At 31.3% G+C, this 21,110-nt stretch overlaps 2 protein-coding genes across 11 annotated transcripts in view; one reads left to right on the forward strand and one right to left on the reverse strand.

Annotated features, from left to right (window-relative positions):
• LOC143230528 (uncharacterized) overlaps window positions 1–997 on the reverse strand; it is a 286,917-nt gene extending 285,920 nt beyond the window's left edge. For 3 of the 4 annotated variants that reach the window (XM_076464254.1, XM_076464251.1, XM_076464253.1), the window contains exon 1: window positions 495–996. In XM_076464254.1, coding sequence (XP_076320369.1) covers window positions 495–674 — 180 coding nt within the window. In that variant the 5' untranslated portion in view covers window positions 675–996. Of the gene's footprint in view, window positions 1–494 lie in introns of all 4 variants that reach the window. The other variant, XM_076464250.1, reaches the window with a different exon arrangement.
• A 5,276-nt stretch (window positions 998–6,273) lies between these two features.
• LOC143230529 (protein melted-like) overlaps window positions 6,274–21,110 on the forward strand; it is a 53,376-nt gene continuing 38,539 nt past the window's right edge. Inside the window, exons 1-3 of one of the 7 annotated variants that reach the window (XM_076464258.1) lie at window positions 6,274–6,422; window positions 14,016–14,254; window positions 17,551–17,695. In XM_076464258.1, the coding sequence (XP_076320373.1) occupies window positions 14,046–14,254; window positions 17,551–17,695 (354 nt within the window). In that variant the 5' untranslated portion in view covers window positions 6,274–6,422; window positions 14,016–14,045. Of the gene's footprint in view, window positions 6,488–10,610; window positions 13,508–13,555; window positions 13,805–14,015; window positions 14,255–17,550; window positions 17,696–21,110 lie in introns of those variants that run through there. The other 6 variants (XM_076464262.1, XM_076464256.1, XM_076464261.1 and 3 more) reach the window with 6 other exon arrangements.

Raw genomic sequence — 21,110 nt, forward strand, 5'->3', positions numbered from 1 at the left:
ATCAAACGATAAACTGCATTCAAATTTCATTTTTTACAAATACAATTTGGCGCTGTTTAATTTCCATTAAAACACTACGATAATATAAAACATAAATCATAAAGAACTCATGAACCTCAAACAAATGGTTGGAAAGTAATAAATGAATTTATTTTAGAAAAGTATACTTGGTCTAGTAAAATACAAAAAAAAACATATATAAAGGCCTAGAATTACAGGTAATACCAGCAGTGCGGATTTGTATTATCTAACATTAAATTTGTAACTTTTATTTACAATATGTGCATTCACTTCAGTATAAGGGCATGTTTTGACACGACTTTAAGCACTTATTTTAGTTCATTCAAGTAAAATTAAACACGATTTGTACGTAATAAACGTATCACTCATACACTTGTTGCTTTCGATTTTGCATAAAAGATTTTCTCATCATATGCCAAAGAGTATATCATATTTATAATGTGCGAAAAGTATTGATTAAAGATGCATTTTACCTCACAAGGTTGTACGTGGGCCTCGAGTATGGGTGTTGAACTTGTCCCAGAATGGGCTAAGCCTTTTAACTGAATAATACGACTAAAACACGATCCGTCAGGCAAATCTTCTTCGCTGATTTTTAAATTATTCTTAGCCTTCTTCTCTACAGACTGGTATTTTTTTTTTCCAGAGTTCATGATTTCTTTTTCAACTCTAGGAATTAATTATTCAGAGGTTTAATTAATGATTAAAATGTGCAGTAAATGCCTAGTTACTGCACTTCTATTACGTCCAGAACCAGATTCGGATGCCGAACAATCACGCATCAGTTCATCTGTTTATATTTTCCTTTCTTTTCCCTTAATTAACACTCTCGAAATCGTACATATAGTCGTATCAATCTGGAAAAAATTGATATACAACCTTATTTTTATGTATATTTTCCTCCAAACTATAAAACACTTTCGAAAACAAAAACAAAAAACTTGCGACCTAACAATTCAAACACCCGCAGCTTATTTAATTCAACTTAGTGGTTTCTTGCAGACGCCTTTTTAATACGTTTGTATAGTGCTGCCCTCTAGTCAGTTACAATAAATGCTTTTGTATATCAATTAAAATATATATATTTTAAGACTACTTCTACTAAAATAATACATACGTGCCTAACAATGCATTTAAATAGTTATATGTGTGTGTGTGTGTGTGAAATAGACAACAACATAAAATTAACTTTACACGAATAAAATCCTTAAAACATCTACACTTATATCAAAACGATATTATACGAGTCCCGACTGATGGCTTAGTGATAAGTCTCATAAGTTGTCATGTTCAAAATCGGATTTTCATACCCACAGTAGATAAGAAACAGACATTCTATTATTTAGCTATGTGCTTAATAAAAAAACAACCAAAATCCATCATACCAGCATAAATATTCAAAGGTATTAAATATTTATTAAAAATCTTGCATTATAATTATTCTCTTGGTAACAACTTTAATTACCGTATTTTTGTTTTATTTTAGAAATAGGATGAATTCTATTGAGAAATGAGAAAAAGCTCTACCTTAATATTACGATTTTATGAGGTTTTGTTTGTTTTATAATTTCGCGCAAAGATACACGAGGGCTATCTACGCTAGCCATCCCTGAGTTAGCAGTGTAAGACTAGAAGGAAGGCAGCTAGTAATCACCACCCATCACCAATTATTGGGCTACTCTTTTATAAACGAATTGATAAAATTGGATTGATAAAAGTAGGATTGATCGTTACATTATAACGTCCCCATGGCTGAAAGGATCAGCATGTTTGGTGCGACAGGGATTATGAATGAAACGTTCTAATCACCTTGCCATGTCGTGCTTATAAGGTTTGAATATTTGCGTTTAAAAAAAGGTTTACACTGTTTATAAGCATAAAACAAAAAATATTCGTTCTGCAAAAATTCAGTCGCTCTTCGGTAGTAAAGTTGAATCGATTATTTTTTCAGCTGATTGATCACGCGTCAGACTATCACACTTTATAATCCATAAACGTTACATGTTTGTTATTATACTTTAAAATTCGTTTTAATTTAGTTTACTGTAGTAACTGGAACCTCATGACTTAAGAAATTACGTAAAAAGAAGTCAAAATGAATCCATTAACGTGACCCTTTTAGATTTGTGATATATCTGAAGGTTTGTTAAAATTGAGTGTCAATACCCGTGGTGTGCAGAAAATAGATAGCCCATTGCGTAGCTCTGTGTTTAAAGCAAACAAAATTATATTTAAATAACTTTAACATGAACAAATAAAGAAAGTTTTCTGATACATTTCCGTCAAAGTTTCTTCTAAAATCTAGAGTATATAAAAGTCACTGCGCGCTGCATACGCAAATGAAACTTACAACATAGGAACCCAACCGGACTAGAACTGGACGTTGTTTACTTGTTAGCTTGTCCAGACAGTAAATCAAATATCTGTGTCTCATTGCTACAAAAACGCTCTCCGCTCTTTGGAGCTGTGGAAGTGCTATAAGAATAAAAATAAAATATTTTTTGTCTTTGTAAAAGTTTTCTGAGTTAACTCGGTGTCTTCTCAAAGTTGATGCAACTCTTTCTACAATTGTGCTCTAACAAACAGTCTCCCCTGCGATCATAAAGCACCTAAACTTTTGTCTTAGGCTGCCTGATTAAGGCATTGGTGTTTTAAAATCGTGACATGTTGCAACGTAAATCGCTGGCACATCTCGGTGGGAGGCTTTATTGGAAATTCTACCATATTGTTTTATTCAAAGTCATTAGGTCTTCCAAATTGTGGCTTTGGTATACAGTCACATACATTTTCACAATAAGAAGAACAAATTAGGGTTTATTTGGTTGCTGTTGTCAAGTGGAGGTCTCTACAATGAGATATTGAAATTTGATTTTTTTTAGCGTCATAAGCCTGCAAACTCACCGCATGGTCGCTGCTGGGTACATATCAAAGGAAATAAAATAAGTGAACCATACATATCTGAGAGTACTTTCTCCGCCAGTTTGAGCATCTCTTGTGTAACATCTATCACTTTTAAAGGTAAGTAATATGTTAAGAGATCAGAGCATTTTGAAAATCGTGTTTCCAAGGCATGAGTGGCTGCGTCTATCATTGAAATAAATATTACTCGTGCGTAGTATTTTTCAGTTGTCGAATATGAGGGGTTCTTTTGATGAGTCGATCTCAGAGTCTTTCTTGGGGATACAACAGGTAAATTGAGCTCAGTCAATAAGCTTACTTGCTATCTTAAAAATTAAAAATACTAGAACATGCTTCACTTTCTACACGTTTTTTCTTAAAAACATCAAAAATATCAGCCATAAGTTTTCAGTAACCGGGATATCTAGGTTGTTGTTGTGTTGTTTTTTTTTAAAAAGCTGTATTAGAAGTAAATGATAAGTCCAAAGGTTTATACCGCTAAAGAAATCAGGTTTCAGTACTCGTGGTAGGCACAGGATAGATATCCTATTCTGTACCTTTCCACTTAATGACAAACATCCAAACACTCTAAAGATGTAAGAACAATAAATTTAATAATGTCCAGCTCAGATGTCAACTGTCAAAACGTATAGCTAATGAAAATATTTACAAGGGTTGCAACTGATAACTTTACATCACCTACCGTTAGAAGCGGCCATCACAAACACATTATCTAGCAATGTACAAAATACCTGTTTTTTGTTTTGGTTTTTTTAGTTAAACCCATACTTCTTTAAGTAGCCATTTTTTCACTTACATAATATACATTGCCCTACAAAGGCTTATTGGTAAGTCTAAAGGCTTATAATGCCAAAAACCGGGTTTTGATATCCGTAGTGGTATAGCACAGATAATCTATTGCATCGCTTTGTGTCCAACAAACAAACTCTACTGTTAATGATAACTCTTTTCAACCAAACCACTAAAGTTCCCCCGCTGGTACAGCGGTAAGTTGACGGATTTCGAACGCTAGAATCATGGGTTCGATTCTGCTCGGTGGACTCAGCAGATAGGCTAATGTGGTTTTGCCATAAGAAAAATACACAAATCATTAAACTTTATTTTATATTTATAACGTTATAATAGTGAAACAATAACTGATGTGACATGACTTTCTTTTTTCTTCTTAGGCCCTCACTGGTACAGTGAGACTGGTAAGTCTAGGGATTTACAAGGCTAAAAGCAGGGATTCGATTCCCCTCGGTGGGCTCAGCAGATAGCCCGATGTGGCTTTGCTATAAGAAAACACACTCTTTTCTTCAAAATATTTTCAAAGCTATGGATTTCTTATTACAAAATATCGACATCAGTGGTTTGAGGTGATCACATTTCAAACAAAAAAATTTTGTTTTAAAGGTTGCTACGTTAAAATCAGACTCTTAAAGTTTGTTTTGTGGCGGATTTTAATGGCGAATCTAGCAATTAGGCAAAGAATGATATGAGGTAGCGAAAAACTAAAAGGAGCCCAAAAATAGCTTAACATTAACTGAATGAGGTACCAAAAGGTTAACAGCTTTTGTACTGAAATTCTATTTGGTTTTTCCTGGCGTCCTAAGGAGGATGCTCCTCTTCTAGATCCGCTCTTCCGTCAAACCTTTTAAAACCTTCCAGTATTCCAGACTTCTCATAAAACATTCCAGATCCTAGCTGTAATATTATGACTGGCAACTCTTTCCAGCAAGAAAAAAAGTAGAATGTTAAAATATAAACTAATAAGAATATTAGTAACGGCAGTCGTATATAAATATTAAAAAATTCTCTCTTTTCGCCATTGATAATATCGGCATCTATCCAGAAAAGTTTCTGACAGAATAGTTTGTTTTTTTAATTTCGCACAAAGCTACACGAGGGCTGTCTGCACTAGTCGTCCCTAATTTAGCAGTGTAAGACTAGAGGGAAGGCAGCTAGTCATTACCACCCACCACCAATTAGTAGGCTACTCTTTTACCAACGAATAGTTGAATTGACTGTTATATTATAACGCCCCCATGGCTGAAAAGGCGAGCATGTTTGATGTGACGGGGATTCAAACCTGCAACTCTCAGATTACGAGGAGAGTGCCTTAACCACTTGGCCATGACGAGCCATAAATATTTAAACTGAAATAAAAATTTTAACAACTTTGAATTACCAACGATTTCACATGACATGAGTTGTCTTTTACTTAAACATACTATTGTAATTTCATTTTGCACTTTATACAGAGTGTTCGGAAAATTACTGTGCAGTTTTGTAATCATATGTTATTACATTTCAGATTTTGATTCCAATATGGTTTTAACAACTGAAGAACGTGTATGGCTCGTCGAACACGTATTCCGAGAAGGTGGTAGATACACAGATGTGGCGCGACAGAAATTTGCTGAAACATTTCCAGATACACCTGTTCCACATCGCAATAAATATATAAGTGCACATTGACTTTCCGAATACCCTGTATAATTGTTATTTTTAAGGGACGTATTATATGACTTGATTATCTTCTGTGGGAAGTATGCCGACACTACACAAGAGAACACTGGTATATCTGCTTATAATTTTACTAGAATCATTTCCTAATTAAATTTTGCAGTTGTTTATTTATTTTTCTTTAATTTTTATCTATAATTTATGTGGCGATCGAAATGTTCGGGCAGAGTTGATAATACAAACAACCATACAATTTCTATTTATTAGAATGGCCCGGCATGATCAGGTGGTTAAGGCACTCGACTCGTAATCCAAGGGCCGCGATTTCGAATCTCCGTCGCACCAAACATGCTCACTCTTTCAGCCGTGGAGACGTTATAATGTGACGCTCAATTCCACTATTCGTTGGTAAAAGAGTAGCCCAAGAGTTGGTAGTGGGTGGTGATGACTAGCTGCCTTCCCTCTAGTTTTACACTGCTATATTAGGGACGGTTAGCGCAGATAGCCCTCGAGTAGCTTTGCGCGAAATTCAAAACAAAACAAACAAACAAACAATTTATTGGCGAGTAAACTATCTTTAAGTACGTTTGTTTCTTTGCTTTTTTAAATAATAATATATTCCAAAAATCGTTTATTTGTACTCATGCATAAGTAATTTTTGAAATACAAAAATGAAACACTACAGGTTTTAATAATCATGCAAGCGACTTTCAGCAAGTGATGAATGTGGTTGACGACTTGAAGTAATGGATGTTTAAAAGAAAATAAATTTCAGTCGTCTTATTAATGCGCAGAATAATAGTTATTGTCAATAGTTTGCACTATCTAAAACATAATTTACTAAAATGTTATGATTATTCTACCCGTATAACTTGACATTCGTGATCTTTGATAAATGGTATATGTGGCACTCACTACCTTAGATATTAACAATACCGGTTTAAAGTTGTAACTCGTAAATATATATATTTTTTTCTTGTTTCAACTCAAGTTGATAGATCTTCGAGCACTTGTACTTTGTAATAATACTTTGGGTAAGGTGCGAATAGAAAAGTTACACAGTAGTGTTAGAAGTTGATAATGTGGGGTTAAACTATAGGTATAATAATTTTTTTTTTGTAGATTTTAAGTTTTAAATGCTTAAAATGTGTAATTGTTACGTTTTTAAGCGTTCGACTTGGATTGTTGGAGCAACTTTGATAATATATTAAACTCGAAGTAAACGAAGTTATGGCTTACTTTACGCGATCAGGATTGTTAAATTTTAATATTATCGTTTGAAAAAAACAAGAACTATAAGACAAGAGCTAAACGTTTGACCAAGCGTTCTGCAGATTTCATTAGTAAATGTAATATAATGACCATGTGACTAGTTAGTGTGGTCTATGCTAGTAATGGTAATTAGTATCGTAGAATGCGAGTCAAGTGGTTGTGTTGAAGTTAATGATTATTCCTCTACGTTATGTTGTGGGTTTAATTTTTAATGGTACTTGATACACTATTGCAATTTCAACAAAAGTTATCAGTAACTTTGCTGTTGTATACCTGATATTCAACTTTTTATTTCTGAAACCATTTGGAGAGAATAAAATTTTGTTTATGAAATAAGACTTGTTAGACTGTTTTCACTTTTACTTAGAAGAGAAAGCTCAAGTAAATAAGAGAGGAAGAGAAACATAGGGTATGAACATAATTATCAAAAATTGAAGGAATAGTAAATTCCACTGCATGTTGCTTAAAAAGTCACTCCAACCATCAAATACCCATGAACATGCCAAGCTAAGTTGTCAAAACTTAAATAATGATCAGGTTATTAATTATAAGTAAGGTAAAGTAAATATATATATATATATATATATATATATATATATTATTTAAAAAAAATATAAATCAAATATCAGAATCTTCCAGTTTTCTTAGTGGAGTAGTTAAGATTGGGTGACCCGTATTAATAATTAGATTACTGATTTTGAAAGTTGTTATAAGTTTCTTGTAGTTTTGTGTTGTCTGTTAATGAAACATTTTGCTTGGTGTCATAAAAGATTTGGGAACTACTAATGTTGAAGACTTACAGAGCACTAGAAAAGGTAGTGATATATATAAGATTTAGGAAATCTTACAGGACTTTGTGAGAAATAGATGACAGAAGATGTTAAGGATGTTTTTTAAGTATTTAAAAAAAAACAAAATGTGCTATATTCTGAATATAATAAGAGAGTATACAAGCTTAAGAGTTGGGAAATACAGGCTAGAGTCTATTTAAGCCAATTTTATTGTACTTTCATTGTGATTTTCTAAATAATAAAGAGTGGGTTTAATTTTTTTCTTTTATAAAGGATGAGTGTTTAAGGACAGTTTTGAAAGATTAGATGGTTCCTTGTTCTCTGTATGTCATATAAATAATGGGGCATCAAGGGGTTCTTATGGGTTATCAAGGATGCTGTGATTCACCATTTCCTTTAACAAGCAGAAAAAGAATCATAATATTTGTCCCCTATTATATTTCAGTATAATATGAATAGGAACAAAAGGTGAGATATGTCCCATTTGTTTTCACACTGACAACAACACATTCTTAAAATTTTTTTTCTATAGCATGCTATAAAATTCAATTCACATGTTTTTGTGTTAATATAAATTTGAATATTGCACAGAAAAAGCTTAGAATTTTGTAAGTTCTATTTTCTTTTATGTCATTTTTAATGGACAAAATAAGAATCATTCTTTCAACCTGCATTAATTATTTTAAAACCTACAACAACTTTTTTCTTGTATTTATCATATTCAGTAAACAATTTACTCTTTTTAAAAGATTAACTTGTCTGGAGATAGAAATGTTGTATTGTAAAGCACTGCTGCTGTCTAACCAAAAGGGAACTGTCACTCACTGGGACAGTGGTAAGTCTACAGATTTATAATGCTAAAATCAGGGGATTGATTCCCATCGGGTGAACAAAGCAGATATATATATATATATATATATAACCCAATGTGACTTTGCAATTAGAAAAACACACCCAAAAGGGAATTGAGGTAATATTCCTGAAGCTGGATGATAAAACCAACCTACTTGTCAGTGGTAAAGCAATTAAATTTGCACATTGACAAGAGACATGAAATGAGTCTCTACTGGGACAGGTAAATATGATTTAGGGTTGCATTATTGGCATTTTTAGTATAAATCAAATAAATTATTATTTCTTTGTACAGATCTCTGGTTTGACCTCTCAGAGTATTATGTTCTTGGGTTCCTTACTTTAAGAATAACATTGAGTTGTTGGAAAAGGTTTAAAGTTGGTTACCAGGATGATTTCTGGTTTTGAGGGTCTGTCGTATCAGGACAGGTTAAGGTACTTAAAATTATTTCTTCTTGAGAAAGAAGAGGACATGATTGAAAAGACTTAAAGTATACAGGATGATAAATAGGACTGATTCATTATCATTTTTCTTGCTTAATGTTAAAATTGGAGAGACTAAGTGACATAGATGCTGATACATTTGTATGTTTTTCACACAAAGCTATCTCAATCTTCTTTCTGCCCTCTTAAGCATTGTTAAAACATGTTAATGTTCAGTGAGCTAGGCTATATATCTCACATATTTTACTCCAATTTTGAAGATGTATGTAACACGTGACCATCTTCCACTAATAGCATTGCACCACTTATAGTGGTTCAACTGACTCCTCCTGATAACTCCACTCATTCTTTGCTTTCTTATTTGGCACTGTGCCTGTTAGAATTAAAAGAGAAGTCAGCCAGTTAAGTAAGATACATATTCATATTGTGTTGTGTTATATAAATAAAAATGTTCATTTGTGAACTTATTTGTTTTCCTTTGATATTCATATTTCAAATATTACTCTAACATTTGTGGAGATTGTGTTTTGTGGATTTTTTTTTTTGACAGGTATGAATCAGACTGAATATCATATATAATAATTTGTTATGCTATGCACTCTTTGATAGCTTGCATTTGAAAAAAAACTCGGTTTTTCTGTTTCATCATATAGGTTATTCTTAATAGTCATATAATAAACTTTTTCATATCAGTCCCTCAATGGGACACCTTAATATTTGCAATTTTTGTTAGTAATGTGTAAAACCTTACATAAAGAGAACACAGATTCCACCTTTAAATATCTAATTGTGTTCATTTTTCATTTTGAAGTTAAATAAAAGAAAAAAAAAGGTTAAATGTACTCATGTTCATTCAACATTTTTAACATAACTATTTTATTCTATACTTATTTTTATGTTTGTGTATACTATGCTCATTTATTTGGAAGTGTGTTTACAAGTATTTTAACAAATGTTTTTAATCATTATCATAATGTGGAATATTTTTAAAGCTTTGATTTAAGCTGTATTTCAGCAGAATTACACATGATTTTTAGTATTTCATGTTGTACAAACAGAACTATGATGCAACAAAATTTGTGAAAGGATTTATAAACATTTACTCTCAGTTAAACTCCACTATAATATTAAATGAGTTTTCTGCATATGCTTTAAGCTGACATTAACTGCTTCTGATCTATTCCTAATGTGTCTCAGAATCAAATATGCTAGCTGAGGTGGCTTTGCTATAAGAAAACACACACACACACATACTAATGAAAAGAGGTAAATGGTATGTTTTTATTCTAATAACTCTTTTATTCAGCTTCAAATCCTCATATTTAATTGTACCATACAGTGTTTTTCATGAACAAAATAGTTTCTGCTATCTAAAGTAAAACTTCAAAACTGTAAGAAATACTAATCACCTCAGCTGTCACAAAGTAATGCAACAATTAAATAAACAGAGAAAGAAGTGATGACTTGAAGATATTACAACTGAATAAGGTTTGCCACAGATTGTTTTTCAAATTAAACTAATTTATTTGTATTTATGTAAGACCTTACTGTTCTCTTCACAAACTTGTCTCCTTGGTTTTTGAAGAAGAAAATATTCAGACACTTTACAGCAGTAATTAATTTAACATTCTTACCAAAGGCATCTTTTACTGTGCATATCACAAAGTTTTTAGTGAGTTGCATTCAAAATTTAATTAAACTATGTTTTGTTTGTTTATTTTATACTCATTAGTATAGCATAAAGTCTTAGCTAATAATCAATATTTCAATATTATATGTTTTAAATTGTTGATTTTATAAGGCAATATTAAAAGAAAGATTCTGAATTTTGTGTGGCTAATGTGACATTTTTTTTATCTAGGCATATCTTCTTTGTCAATTTATTTAGTACCCTTTCAATAAGTATGGAATTTAACATAAAGTACTTATTATAATATTTTCATTGCTCGTATAAAGCATAAATTTCATAGAACTCAATTTTACTTGGTTACAGTCATTAAATAGAAAATTAGTCTCATGTTGCCACACCCACCTGTTGCATCTTCTCTTTCATTATTTGTTGATTTTTCTCTTTTACATTTCATACAATATTATTTTTAAGCAAAGAAAAGCCAGGGTTTTCATCTTTCAAATAATGATTCATATTACATAGTTTTCTGTACAGAAAAAATGGTAATTACTCTTTTAGTACAAGCCTTGATCCCACAGGAAATATATCAGTTAGCTTGAATGTATTTTTAATTGCATAGTTTGAAAGCCAGAAAAATTGTGATAGTTATGGGACATTGTGTGTTTTTTGCGTTATCTTATTTTGTGTACTTTGGTGTATCTAATTCTTTCTCTTGCTTCTTATTTTTGCTAACCAATGGATGAGATCTTCCAGGCAGGTGTGTGGACAATGCCCTATAATTTTATCACTTAGCATCTCCTTCATCTTGCTGTTGCATTTAATGCAGGATTTTGTCTTTCTCCATTCATCATTCTTTGATTGGATCACTATATTTGAAATGGGTATGTTTTTTCTTGTCTGCTAGGATCCTGTCAGGTAGCTGGTGTTGCAACCTAGATGTAGAGGAATGCATTCTTACCTTTCATCCAAGTTCCATTGGTGCCTATTATCAAAATGGAATGTTCCAAAAGACTATTAGAAGTATCCTCATATTATACAAAATTACTCAGTTGCTGATCCAAACCATAACACTTTATATGGGAAAACCTATAGAAGTGCCCAGATCCCCATTGGAAGTCTCCCTTAAAACAACATGGTGACAAGTAGGGCAGTGGCAACACCATCAGTATTGTGCAGTTCACCTGTCAAACAGTTGGTCTGTCCTTCTCATGCAGCTTGAGTCTGTTTATTTGTATCAAGGTGAGCACATCTTATAATGGTCTGATTGTGCCCCAACCATACTATGTTTATTGGTTCTCCAACTGCTTTTCTGGAAGTGCTTGATGGTCTTATTCTCATTCTATCCATCCCTGTGATACTTGGGGCTTAATACCCTCTTTGGTTAAAATGAGATGTGACCTCCCTATGGAACCTCTGTCATTGGGTGTCACACTTCAAAAGCTTTCCTCATCTGGAACTTTCTAAAGTAGCCCATTTAGGTTTAAATTTGCACTGGTTTCTCTACCACTTCAGCAAGGGATTCTAGCTAATCTGGGTGAAAAGATGAGGTATTGTCTTGGAAGTGAACATTTTTTTAATTTGAAAATATTCAGATACTTCCTCCATACACATTATCACCTGAGCTCACTAATTCCAGTGCATTTTCTTCTTGCCTTGTCTAAACATAAAGGTATTTCATATGCAAGTGCTTAAGGGGAGTTACTATACAAAACATGAAATTTGTGTTGCCCTTTATTATGAAGATGGCTATTATTACATAATGATATCATGCAACAGCAAATATCACATTAAATACATAAATTTTACGGGGGAGTAAATTCAAGGTTTCAAGGTATTTTGCATGTTGGCATGACTGTCTATCAGGAATACATTCTCAGATTAGGAAAATGTTAATTTTAACTAATTCAGGCTACAAGTGTATGGTCTGTATGTAACTGTCTGTCATTTGGTTGTCATTGTGCATACTATGGCAGGAGAGAACATGTAATCGGTGAATAGTGTAATGTTTTAGCATTTTTACAGTCTTGTTAGTTTGACTGTGTTTACTGGACTGCTTTGGAACAGTATGATTGGGTTTGATACATATTTGTGATTATTGGCCACTGGTTAAATAAAATATGTTGGTCCTTTGAAAACAAGGTGCTTGTCAGTTGCTATATACAAAAACTTTGTGGCACATCTTTCTAATCCTGATGTTCTACCTGCTGTTACTAACATTTGACTTGCAGATCTATATATATATATATAGATTCATATATTTTTACCCATGATAATAGATGTTCTGTAAAAATTTAAAGTGAAAACAAATTTTGGTTGTTCAAATCTCTCTAAGATATTATTTTCTTAAAAATTAAAACTTTGTTTATGGTAAATAGATGGGAAATGACTAGTTTTTAATGTGATCTGTATGGTCATTACCAAATTTCTTAAAATAAACAATAACTTGAATGAATTATTCCTTGCGTATGGACACCCATATTCTGTTAGACTTCTTAAAAATTGTCTAAATTTGTAATAGTTTTGTTTAGAATATTTAGAGCATTAGCAAGGCATGCTTACATATTTTTTGTATATTGTTGACTCTTTACAAACTAAAATTAAAATTCAAGAGTTAACAGTAAATATGATGAGATGTTTCTGAATTTACTTACAGTATTAGTGATGTCTTATTATGCACTGTTCTGTTTTATCTTATTTTGATATGGAACCTTTTCATGATTATCAGCCTGTGAGAGTTGTTAATAGAAAAAGGCAACTATAGCAACTGACCTTGGAAAGTGTTCACTTTATGATAATTACTCAAAGAGTTTTTATCTTTTCTTTGATGTTTACTCAGTGGATTGGAAATTCTGGTTCTTTGATAACAGAATGGAACTCGGACTTCAATTAAAATAATCACATTTAAGTATTTTTGTTAACAGGTATATGTATGTAATAATCAAGCATTATTCACTTATAATATATAAAGATTTAGTGCATGTAAGGTGCAGTGATATGTTTTTAGATAACCATAGCGATAAGTTGGATGACATTTGTCATAGTTCAGACTATTGTTTACATTAGATATTGTATATTTGTGCTCTTAAGAATTTGTGAACATTTTATTATATTGAAGTAGTTGTCCATATATGTAAGTTTTAAAGTTAAATAGATCCTCATAAAATATTTTTGTGCATATAGTTTAATAATTTACTATAGTAGTTTGCTATGTTAACACTAATGTACTGTTTTTGTACATAACATAATTGTAATTATGAATAACATTATAAATAGTAAGGATAACTAATTGTTCAGACTTGTAGCAAGATAAACATTTTAAGAGAGTTAATGAAATTTAGTGAACTTTTTCCATGTTTTATTTACTCCTTTCACCATTTTTCATTATAGAAGATTTGAGAAGAAAGCTCACCTGTTAGTAGGCCTAAAAGTTAGTGAAATAAGCTAATAAACAAAAATGAGAAAGTTATTTAATACTCAGTTATATTAAATTATAATTAAAATATATTACTGCAGTGTCTGTGGTATGTAGTACACATGTTTTATTATAACTTTTTTGGAGTGGAAATTTATTATAGATAAATGAATATTTTACTGTAGTCATTGCATATACTGTACTTTCTCCTTTTTTGTTTTTACAGTTAGTAGTACAATATGATGATGCTACCATAATGCATGAACTGTTTGCTCAAGTTTTAAACAATCGAGATCTTTCTCGTGCTGGTGATCTATTTTCCTTGGATGATCAAAGCATTGTGGATGATTTGTCAGAGGTCCTCTTTAAAATTCAGGAACTATCAAGTGACTCGGAGTTTATTCTTAATGGCAATGATCAGAGTGTTGTGGAAATTTGTATTAATAGGGTTACTTCTGCAATTAGGTATGAACAAAATAATCTCATTGTCAAAGTTCAGTATTTATTGTGTGTTTGAGATTAACATACCTTTTAAATATCTGGTATGCAATTTTACTGTTTTTTCTTTTTTATTAAAAATGATTATATTTGGACCATCCTTTTTCTTGAAGTTAGTTTCAGTGTATTGTGTATTTGTGTAATTAAACAATTCCAAACACTTACTGTTAGTCCATTTTAAAATTGCAAGTATTTCAATCAGTTCTGTTTTAAGTGGACACATACTGACCAATCTGTAGTCATGTGAAATACAGTGTGTTCTTTCAGTAATGTTCAGTGAATTTTGTGTGTTAGTACAAATTATTTCAGAGACAAAAAAAAAATCTGTAAAATTTGACTAAAAACTTCAAAGAAAAAACAAACAAGAAACCTTTAACTTTGAACCAGTGTGTTTTTCTAACACCATTCAAAATAGTTTTAACAAGGTTTGTATTGCTAGTTATTTACCAACTCATGAGAAATGAGAAATGGCTACAACACAGCTATGTAGTATTTATAATTTTATTCCATTGGATATTTCAAATTAGATTACTTCATTCTGTTTTTAACCAGTGTGGATAAAGGAAAATGGGAATAACATTCTTCATCAAATTATCTTGATATTTAAATCAAAGGTTTTTATAACTGAATTACTTTAAGCAAAATTTTAAAAATTTTGTCAGGAAAAACAAGTGTTCCAAACAAGTTTCTTAAATGTTTTAAAAGTGTGCTGTCTCTGTTTTTAATTCTACATTTATAAAACTTTGTGGTGTTCATATTCAAATTAGGTTTAATATATGTACAGTGCATACCAAAGCATTAAGGGTTTTAATCCCTAAATAGAAGCCTTATTATAACACTTTTTGAGCTGCTACATGTTTGAAGATATTTCACATATTGGTCCATGTCAGCTCCAGTGAACTTAGCTTGCAAAGAAATTAAGCATTTATGAAAATTCTGACATTCAATAAAGAACAATCTATTCTCAGTTGTACAGTAAGTAAATATTAGTAAAGAATGAAATTTACAAGTTTTTGTTTTGGCTGTATATATTATTAACAGGTTAATTTACTCAGACACACTAGAAAATTTGGATCTGTTATTCGTTTGTATTCATGGGCTTTGTGAGATGTAACTAATACAGGGTGGTAGTTTCTAAAGTTACATACAACTGTGCAACAAAATTAGGGTGTGATTAGTGAATGAGTAGAACAATCTATTATAAGACAAGTGTTGTTATATTATTTATTAAATATACGAGATAAAGCATTTGTTAAAGAGCCAGAATATTTTACTCAAGGTTATATCAAGGTCTAGGATAAAAAAATGTTTGCCATTAATGACAAAAAAAATGAACTTATCTTGGAAAATGATAAATACATGTTGTGTGTAGGCCAGAAACTCATCTTGCCAATACATAAAAGTTACTCCTTGCAACATCCTTCTCCAAAATAAAATAGTAGTCATAACAATGTAGACATAGTAAATTATGATATCTCAGCTTTTGTGAGGGGGATGTGTTCATTCATGTGGGATGGATTTTCCTTTTGCATTCTATATTCTAATTTTTATTTTTTTCCAAACAACTAAAGTGTTTCTGCAAAAACATATTGGGATTATTATGTGAAATGAAGAATAAATAATCCATTATCCTAGCATAAAGTTTTATAGTATTTTACTACATTAAACATATCTAAGATGTTTAATTTTTTATGCTTAATGTCATAATCCTGTATTTTATTCAGGTTTTTAGAACTTGTTGCCATTGATATACATTTTTTTCAGTGGTTTTCAAATTTCCAATTTCATGTAGTATTAATTTAGATTTTAAGATTAAATTTATCTTTGTGAGTGTAAGGAATAATAAAATAAGTCAAGATGTAATGTGTTGTTTGTGATGCAAATGTACCATTAGAAAATTATCCAATTCAGTGTTTCAATGGACCTTGACACAACTTAAATTATTTTTGTTTTGATATTTCAGAAGTTTTACACAGGAAAAAAATTCCCCAATATTCATGATAAAAACAAAAAATCTTAGTTGTGTGGTTTATGTATAAAACTGAAGCAAAGAAGTGGTGCTAAAAATTCAACCTATGACATACAAATGAGCAACTTTGGTATATGTCAGACAACTTGATTGACTGTTGTGAATGTTTTGACAGAAGTGAACAATGCTAATAAGTTACTAAGAAAATAAATGGAAAAATTTGAGAATGACAATTTCAGTAAAACTATTGCTGAGTTTGCTCTAATTTGAATTCATAAAAAGCAGATGTCAAAGTACAAGGTTAGATACATTGTGACAGATGTAACATGTAGTAAGAATTGTGTGTATATTAATAAAATCTTCCCCAATGTGAATAAAGATTTTGTGAGGCAAGGAATTCAGTAAATTAAAACCATAAAAATATGTTTGATGTAAAATGACAGTCTTGTAAAAAAAGAAAAAACATTGTTGGAGGAGAATAATATTTATATTATATATATATTTTTTAAAATGGCAACAAAATTATGTTTTCTTGAAACAGATAGTCTCAGTCAGTTATTATTTTTTAATTTAACGAATTTGTCAGTTATTTATATACACCTTCCATAACTTAAATTACTGTGGTACAGTAAAATACAAAATATATCTATAACTTTTTAAAAGTTGTAATTTATAGTACACATAAAACACAATAATACAAAATAATACATCTGCCTTTCATCATTGTATGACTACACATTGAGGCTGTGAGAGTAGCTATATGTAGATTTTCTGCTGAAATTAATATATTTAAAAATAATGGATTTGAATGTATTAGTAATTAAACACCAAGTGCACATACAAAAACGTTTGTGGTAAATGTGAAGTCATGGATCAATGAAAGAAGAGATAAATAGCAAGTGAAATATAATAGTGCATTGTATTTGCATTATGTGATTTTGCTATCTTGAAATTCTCTCAGGATGTAAGTGTTGTTATAAACATTTAATATCATTGAATTGTATTGATGAAGTACTGTATTCCCCCTCACTGTGGCTAATACACTTGATGTTCTTTATCTTTGACCAAAAGTATAAAGAAGTGAAATTTTCCTTCACTCATCTTGTGGTATATCAGATTCAATTTAAAAAACACAAATGATTGCACTAAATTATTTGTTTAGTTTAGAATGCACTTGGTATTTATTTTTCTAAAATGTCACTGTGTGATTATTCTGAATATGTGTTGACACAGTTTTGTCAAGAAACAGACCACCGTGTCGGAACATTAATTTGTTTTATTTAACTTTTGACAGGGACACTGGAACCATTGAGAAACATGCTGTTCCCCTTGTGGCTTTATTAGAATCTTGTCTCAATCATGATCTTTGCCCTTCTAACAAAGATGAAGACCCACCCCATGCAAAAATTGCATCTGAAATTGTAAATTGCATTTTTCTGGTTAGTAATATTTGCTTACTTACATTTATTTTATTATGTTAGGAAAAAAGTTAAACATGTGCTTGGGCCAAATTATTAGTACTTTTCATAGTGGTTTAGTTCCATTACTCTTGTTTGCACATTTTAGTCACTGCAAAGCTGAGGATTTTTTTTAAATTAATGTTTATGTAAGTAAGTTGGGCTAAATTATAGAAACTTATATTCCAGTATGGTCTTACATCCTACTGCACAAAGCTATCTTGGTCTTGTTCCTGCCCTCTAAGTAGGGATTCCCAGATAATTATAGTTTCCAGCCACAGAAGCACTCACATACGAATTCATAGTTTTTAATATATAATACCTACTTGAAAAAAATATAAATGATTGTACACCAAACAACAAGTGTAAAACATTTCCCTGATGAATACACGTTGAATGGACATGATATATGTAAAGGCAACCAAATTTGCCCTTGTTGGAATTGGCATGAAAAAATCTTTTTTTATCACTAAAGCCATCATCCACAATTTATGGGTGACCAGTGAGTGAATGTTAAAACTAAAACCAACATGTCAGTTCAAATTAACTTGACCAATAAAGGCCAGTAATGCATCAAATGTTAGCTCACTTCATGCTCTACTGTGGTCAAACTGGTTTCATTGGGTGGAGAAACAGTTACCATCCAAAAACTCGCATATAAAACTTTAAAACTATTTAAAATTCTATTTCACTTGATACATAGCTGCCTTTGCTCTAATCAAACCAACAGCATGTGGAAAAATGGTGAATGGGTATTGTAAACAGCCTTTTTTAGTACCTAGGTAACATGTTGCTTTACATCATATTTTGGGATATGGCAACAGCAGAAGAACATAGCAGAAATTGTTGCTGATGAAAGTGGTATGAAAAATGGCAGTATTGTTTGTATATTAAATAAGAGCATGATTTTTATATATATGTGGTCAATAATTAGAAATCACAAAATTAACTTAGAGTTATATAGTCGATATCTGTATTAAATGGAACTGGAACGCCTGACAAAACTGAATACAGGCTATAACCTTAATACATGCCATATGTATTTGTGAATAATGATACAAACAACATTAGTGGAGGTAGGATAATACAGTCTTGAAAACAGTTTTTCACCTGTGCTTTAAGAATTAAAATAATTATCACCAATATACTATACTAAAATTAAAACATGTTCATATAATGAGAGCAATAATGGCAGATGAAATGTTGGAACATAGTGTTATGAAAATGCTCTGGTATTTCAATGTATCAGAAGTTATTATTCTAACTGATTTTTAACAATAATTTTCTGTGAATAGGCCACCTTTGCTACTGACGTTCCTTAAATTATATAGTGTATTTGCACTTAATACTAATTTTATTTGTAATTCATAGACAAATGCTTTGTATTATGATTATATTTTGGGTTAACTAATAACTTGAACTTAGTAACATGATTTATCAATTACATTGTGACATGATAGAGAATGGGTGGGGTTTACTACACATATTTTTGGATTAGAGCTGATCTGGGTTGGTGGTTAGACAGAGACCAGACCACAGCTGGAGTTCCCCTTCACCCACCTCATCCAGATTTATGCCTGTTCATGGAATCATCTTTAGAGGGTTGTTGCCTGGACTCCTGAAAGGCTTCCAGTCTTTGGTCATTCAAGGAGTTTCCTTTCTATATCACCATTCTTAAACATATGGCAGTTCATTAAGTTTTGTCCCTCTCCTGCAGGGGACAGTGGTCATAATATACTCTGATAACTTTACAGTGATCACATACATCACCAGGCAAGGGTGTACCAATTTCATACCTCTCACTGTTCTGACTTTCACTTGTAAAACTTCCTACCCTTACTTATGTCTTGACCACTACTTCATCAAACTTGATCAGACATTCTGCACATGCTTTTTATCACCCATATCACCTTCATTTCCTGCTTTAAGAGCAAAAATCAAACCTGTTCCAAATGTAGTAAGATACCCTTTGTGTGCTTTGGTTTCATTTTAGAGGTTGCTTTCTCAATTTAAACATTTTAGTGCAAATCTCACAATACTGAGGAACAGCTCTGGGAATGTTTGTTCCTGAAAATGTTTCTGTGTGAAATTATGTCTGTTTGAAAGCCCCAGGAATTCTTATCTGTGAAAGATATCTAATAATTTTAGTTAGGGCTAGGGAGTATCATAAGTGATGATAGAACATTTAGATGACTCAAATCATTTTTTTTATTGAATATTGTTTGTTTAGAGCAAAACAAAGACAAATAACAGAACTAATTATTTGCTGGAAACAATCTATTTACTTAGATATAAACTGAAACAGAATTTTAGAGGTGACATCTTAGATCACCAATAAATCTTTTCTGTTTTTATCATGTGAAGACAGTAGTGAAGTAATGTAACAAAAAAATGTGTGTTAATAAATGGCAAAACATTCAACCTTCCTTGATGTATAAAAATTAAATAACAAATAACAAAAAAAAACAGACTGAAATTCTAGAATGAAAGAAAATATTTGTCCCCCAGGAAAATTTTGTACATTTTACAATCTGAAAAATAATAGGTAATAAATTGAGAGGATTGATAACTTTACAAGTAATCAGTGCTGGATTTGAGGGTTTTTCAGGTTTGGAAGGGGCAGTTGTTTCATAAATGTTATGTTAGACAATTTGATGTAGTTTTTCAGTTGTGAGAAGATGTGAGATCCAATCAATATAAAGATTAGAGTTAACTGATATTAGTGTGTTTGTTAAAGAAGGCAGCCATCAAAAAGCAAACAAGCATTTGGACTAAGTAAAAACAGTAACTGTTATTTGTGCAAAGTGATACTGTAGACTTTATTTGGAATTAACAATAAGATAATTAAATGTACAGTAAACAAATTTAAGCAAACACAAATTTGAAGGAAGGAAGAAACTACAACTATTCACATGCAAGATAAAACAGTAGGCTTAAATAATAATAATGAAATCTACAAGTAACAAATATAAGTGTATGTATTTTACACTAATACAACTCTCTTTTGAACCTGTATATAACATATACCAAAGTGGGAAGTATATTTTTCTTTATTCTTACAAATACACTTGAATTTTTGACAGGTTTTCAATGAATAAGAGTGATTAAGAGTTTAAATTGACAGCTGAAATGATGGTTATCCAACATTGCTCGTGAGCCTTTGATTTCCCATAAGCCAATGTTATGTGTGACTATTTACTAGATGTACTTCTACAGGGTCCTCGAAAGTGTCCTGTTTCAAGAGTAATGAATAGTTTGCTTTATTTATTTTGAAGCTCATATACCATACTGTGTTGTGACCTACGTAGTGCATAACTGTTCTCATGATTTGTGGTATTAACATGTTTTACTAGAGTCATGACAGTAAAAATTTCAACATTAAGCATTCATTATGTGA

The sequence above is a fragment of the Tachypleus tridentatus genome, chromosome 10 (assembly GCF_004210375.1).
Source record: "Tachypleus tridentatus isolate NWPU-2018 chromosome 10, ASM421037v1, whole genome shotgun sequence".
NCBI classification, from domain to species: domain Eukaryota; kingdom Metazoa; phylum Arthropoda; class Merostomata; order Xiphosura; family Limulidae; genus Tachypleus; species Tachypleus tridentatus.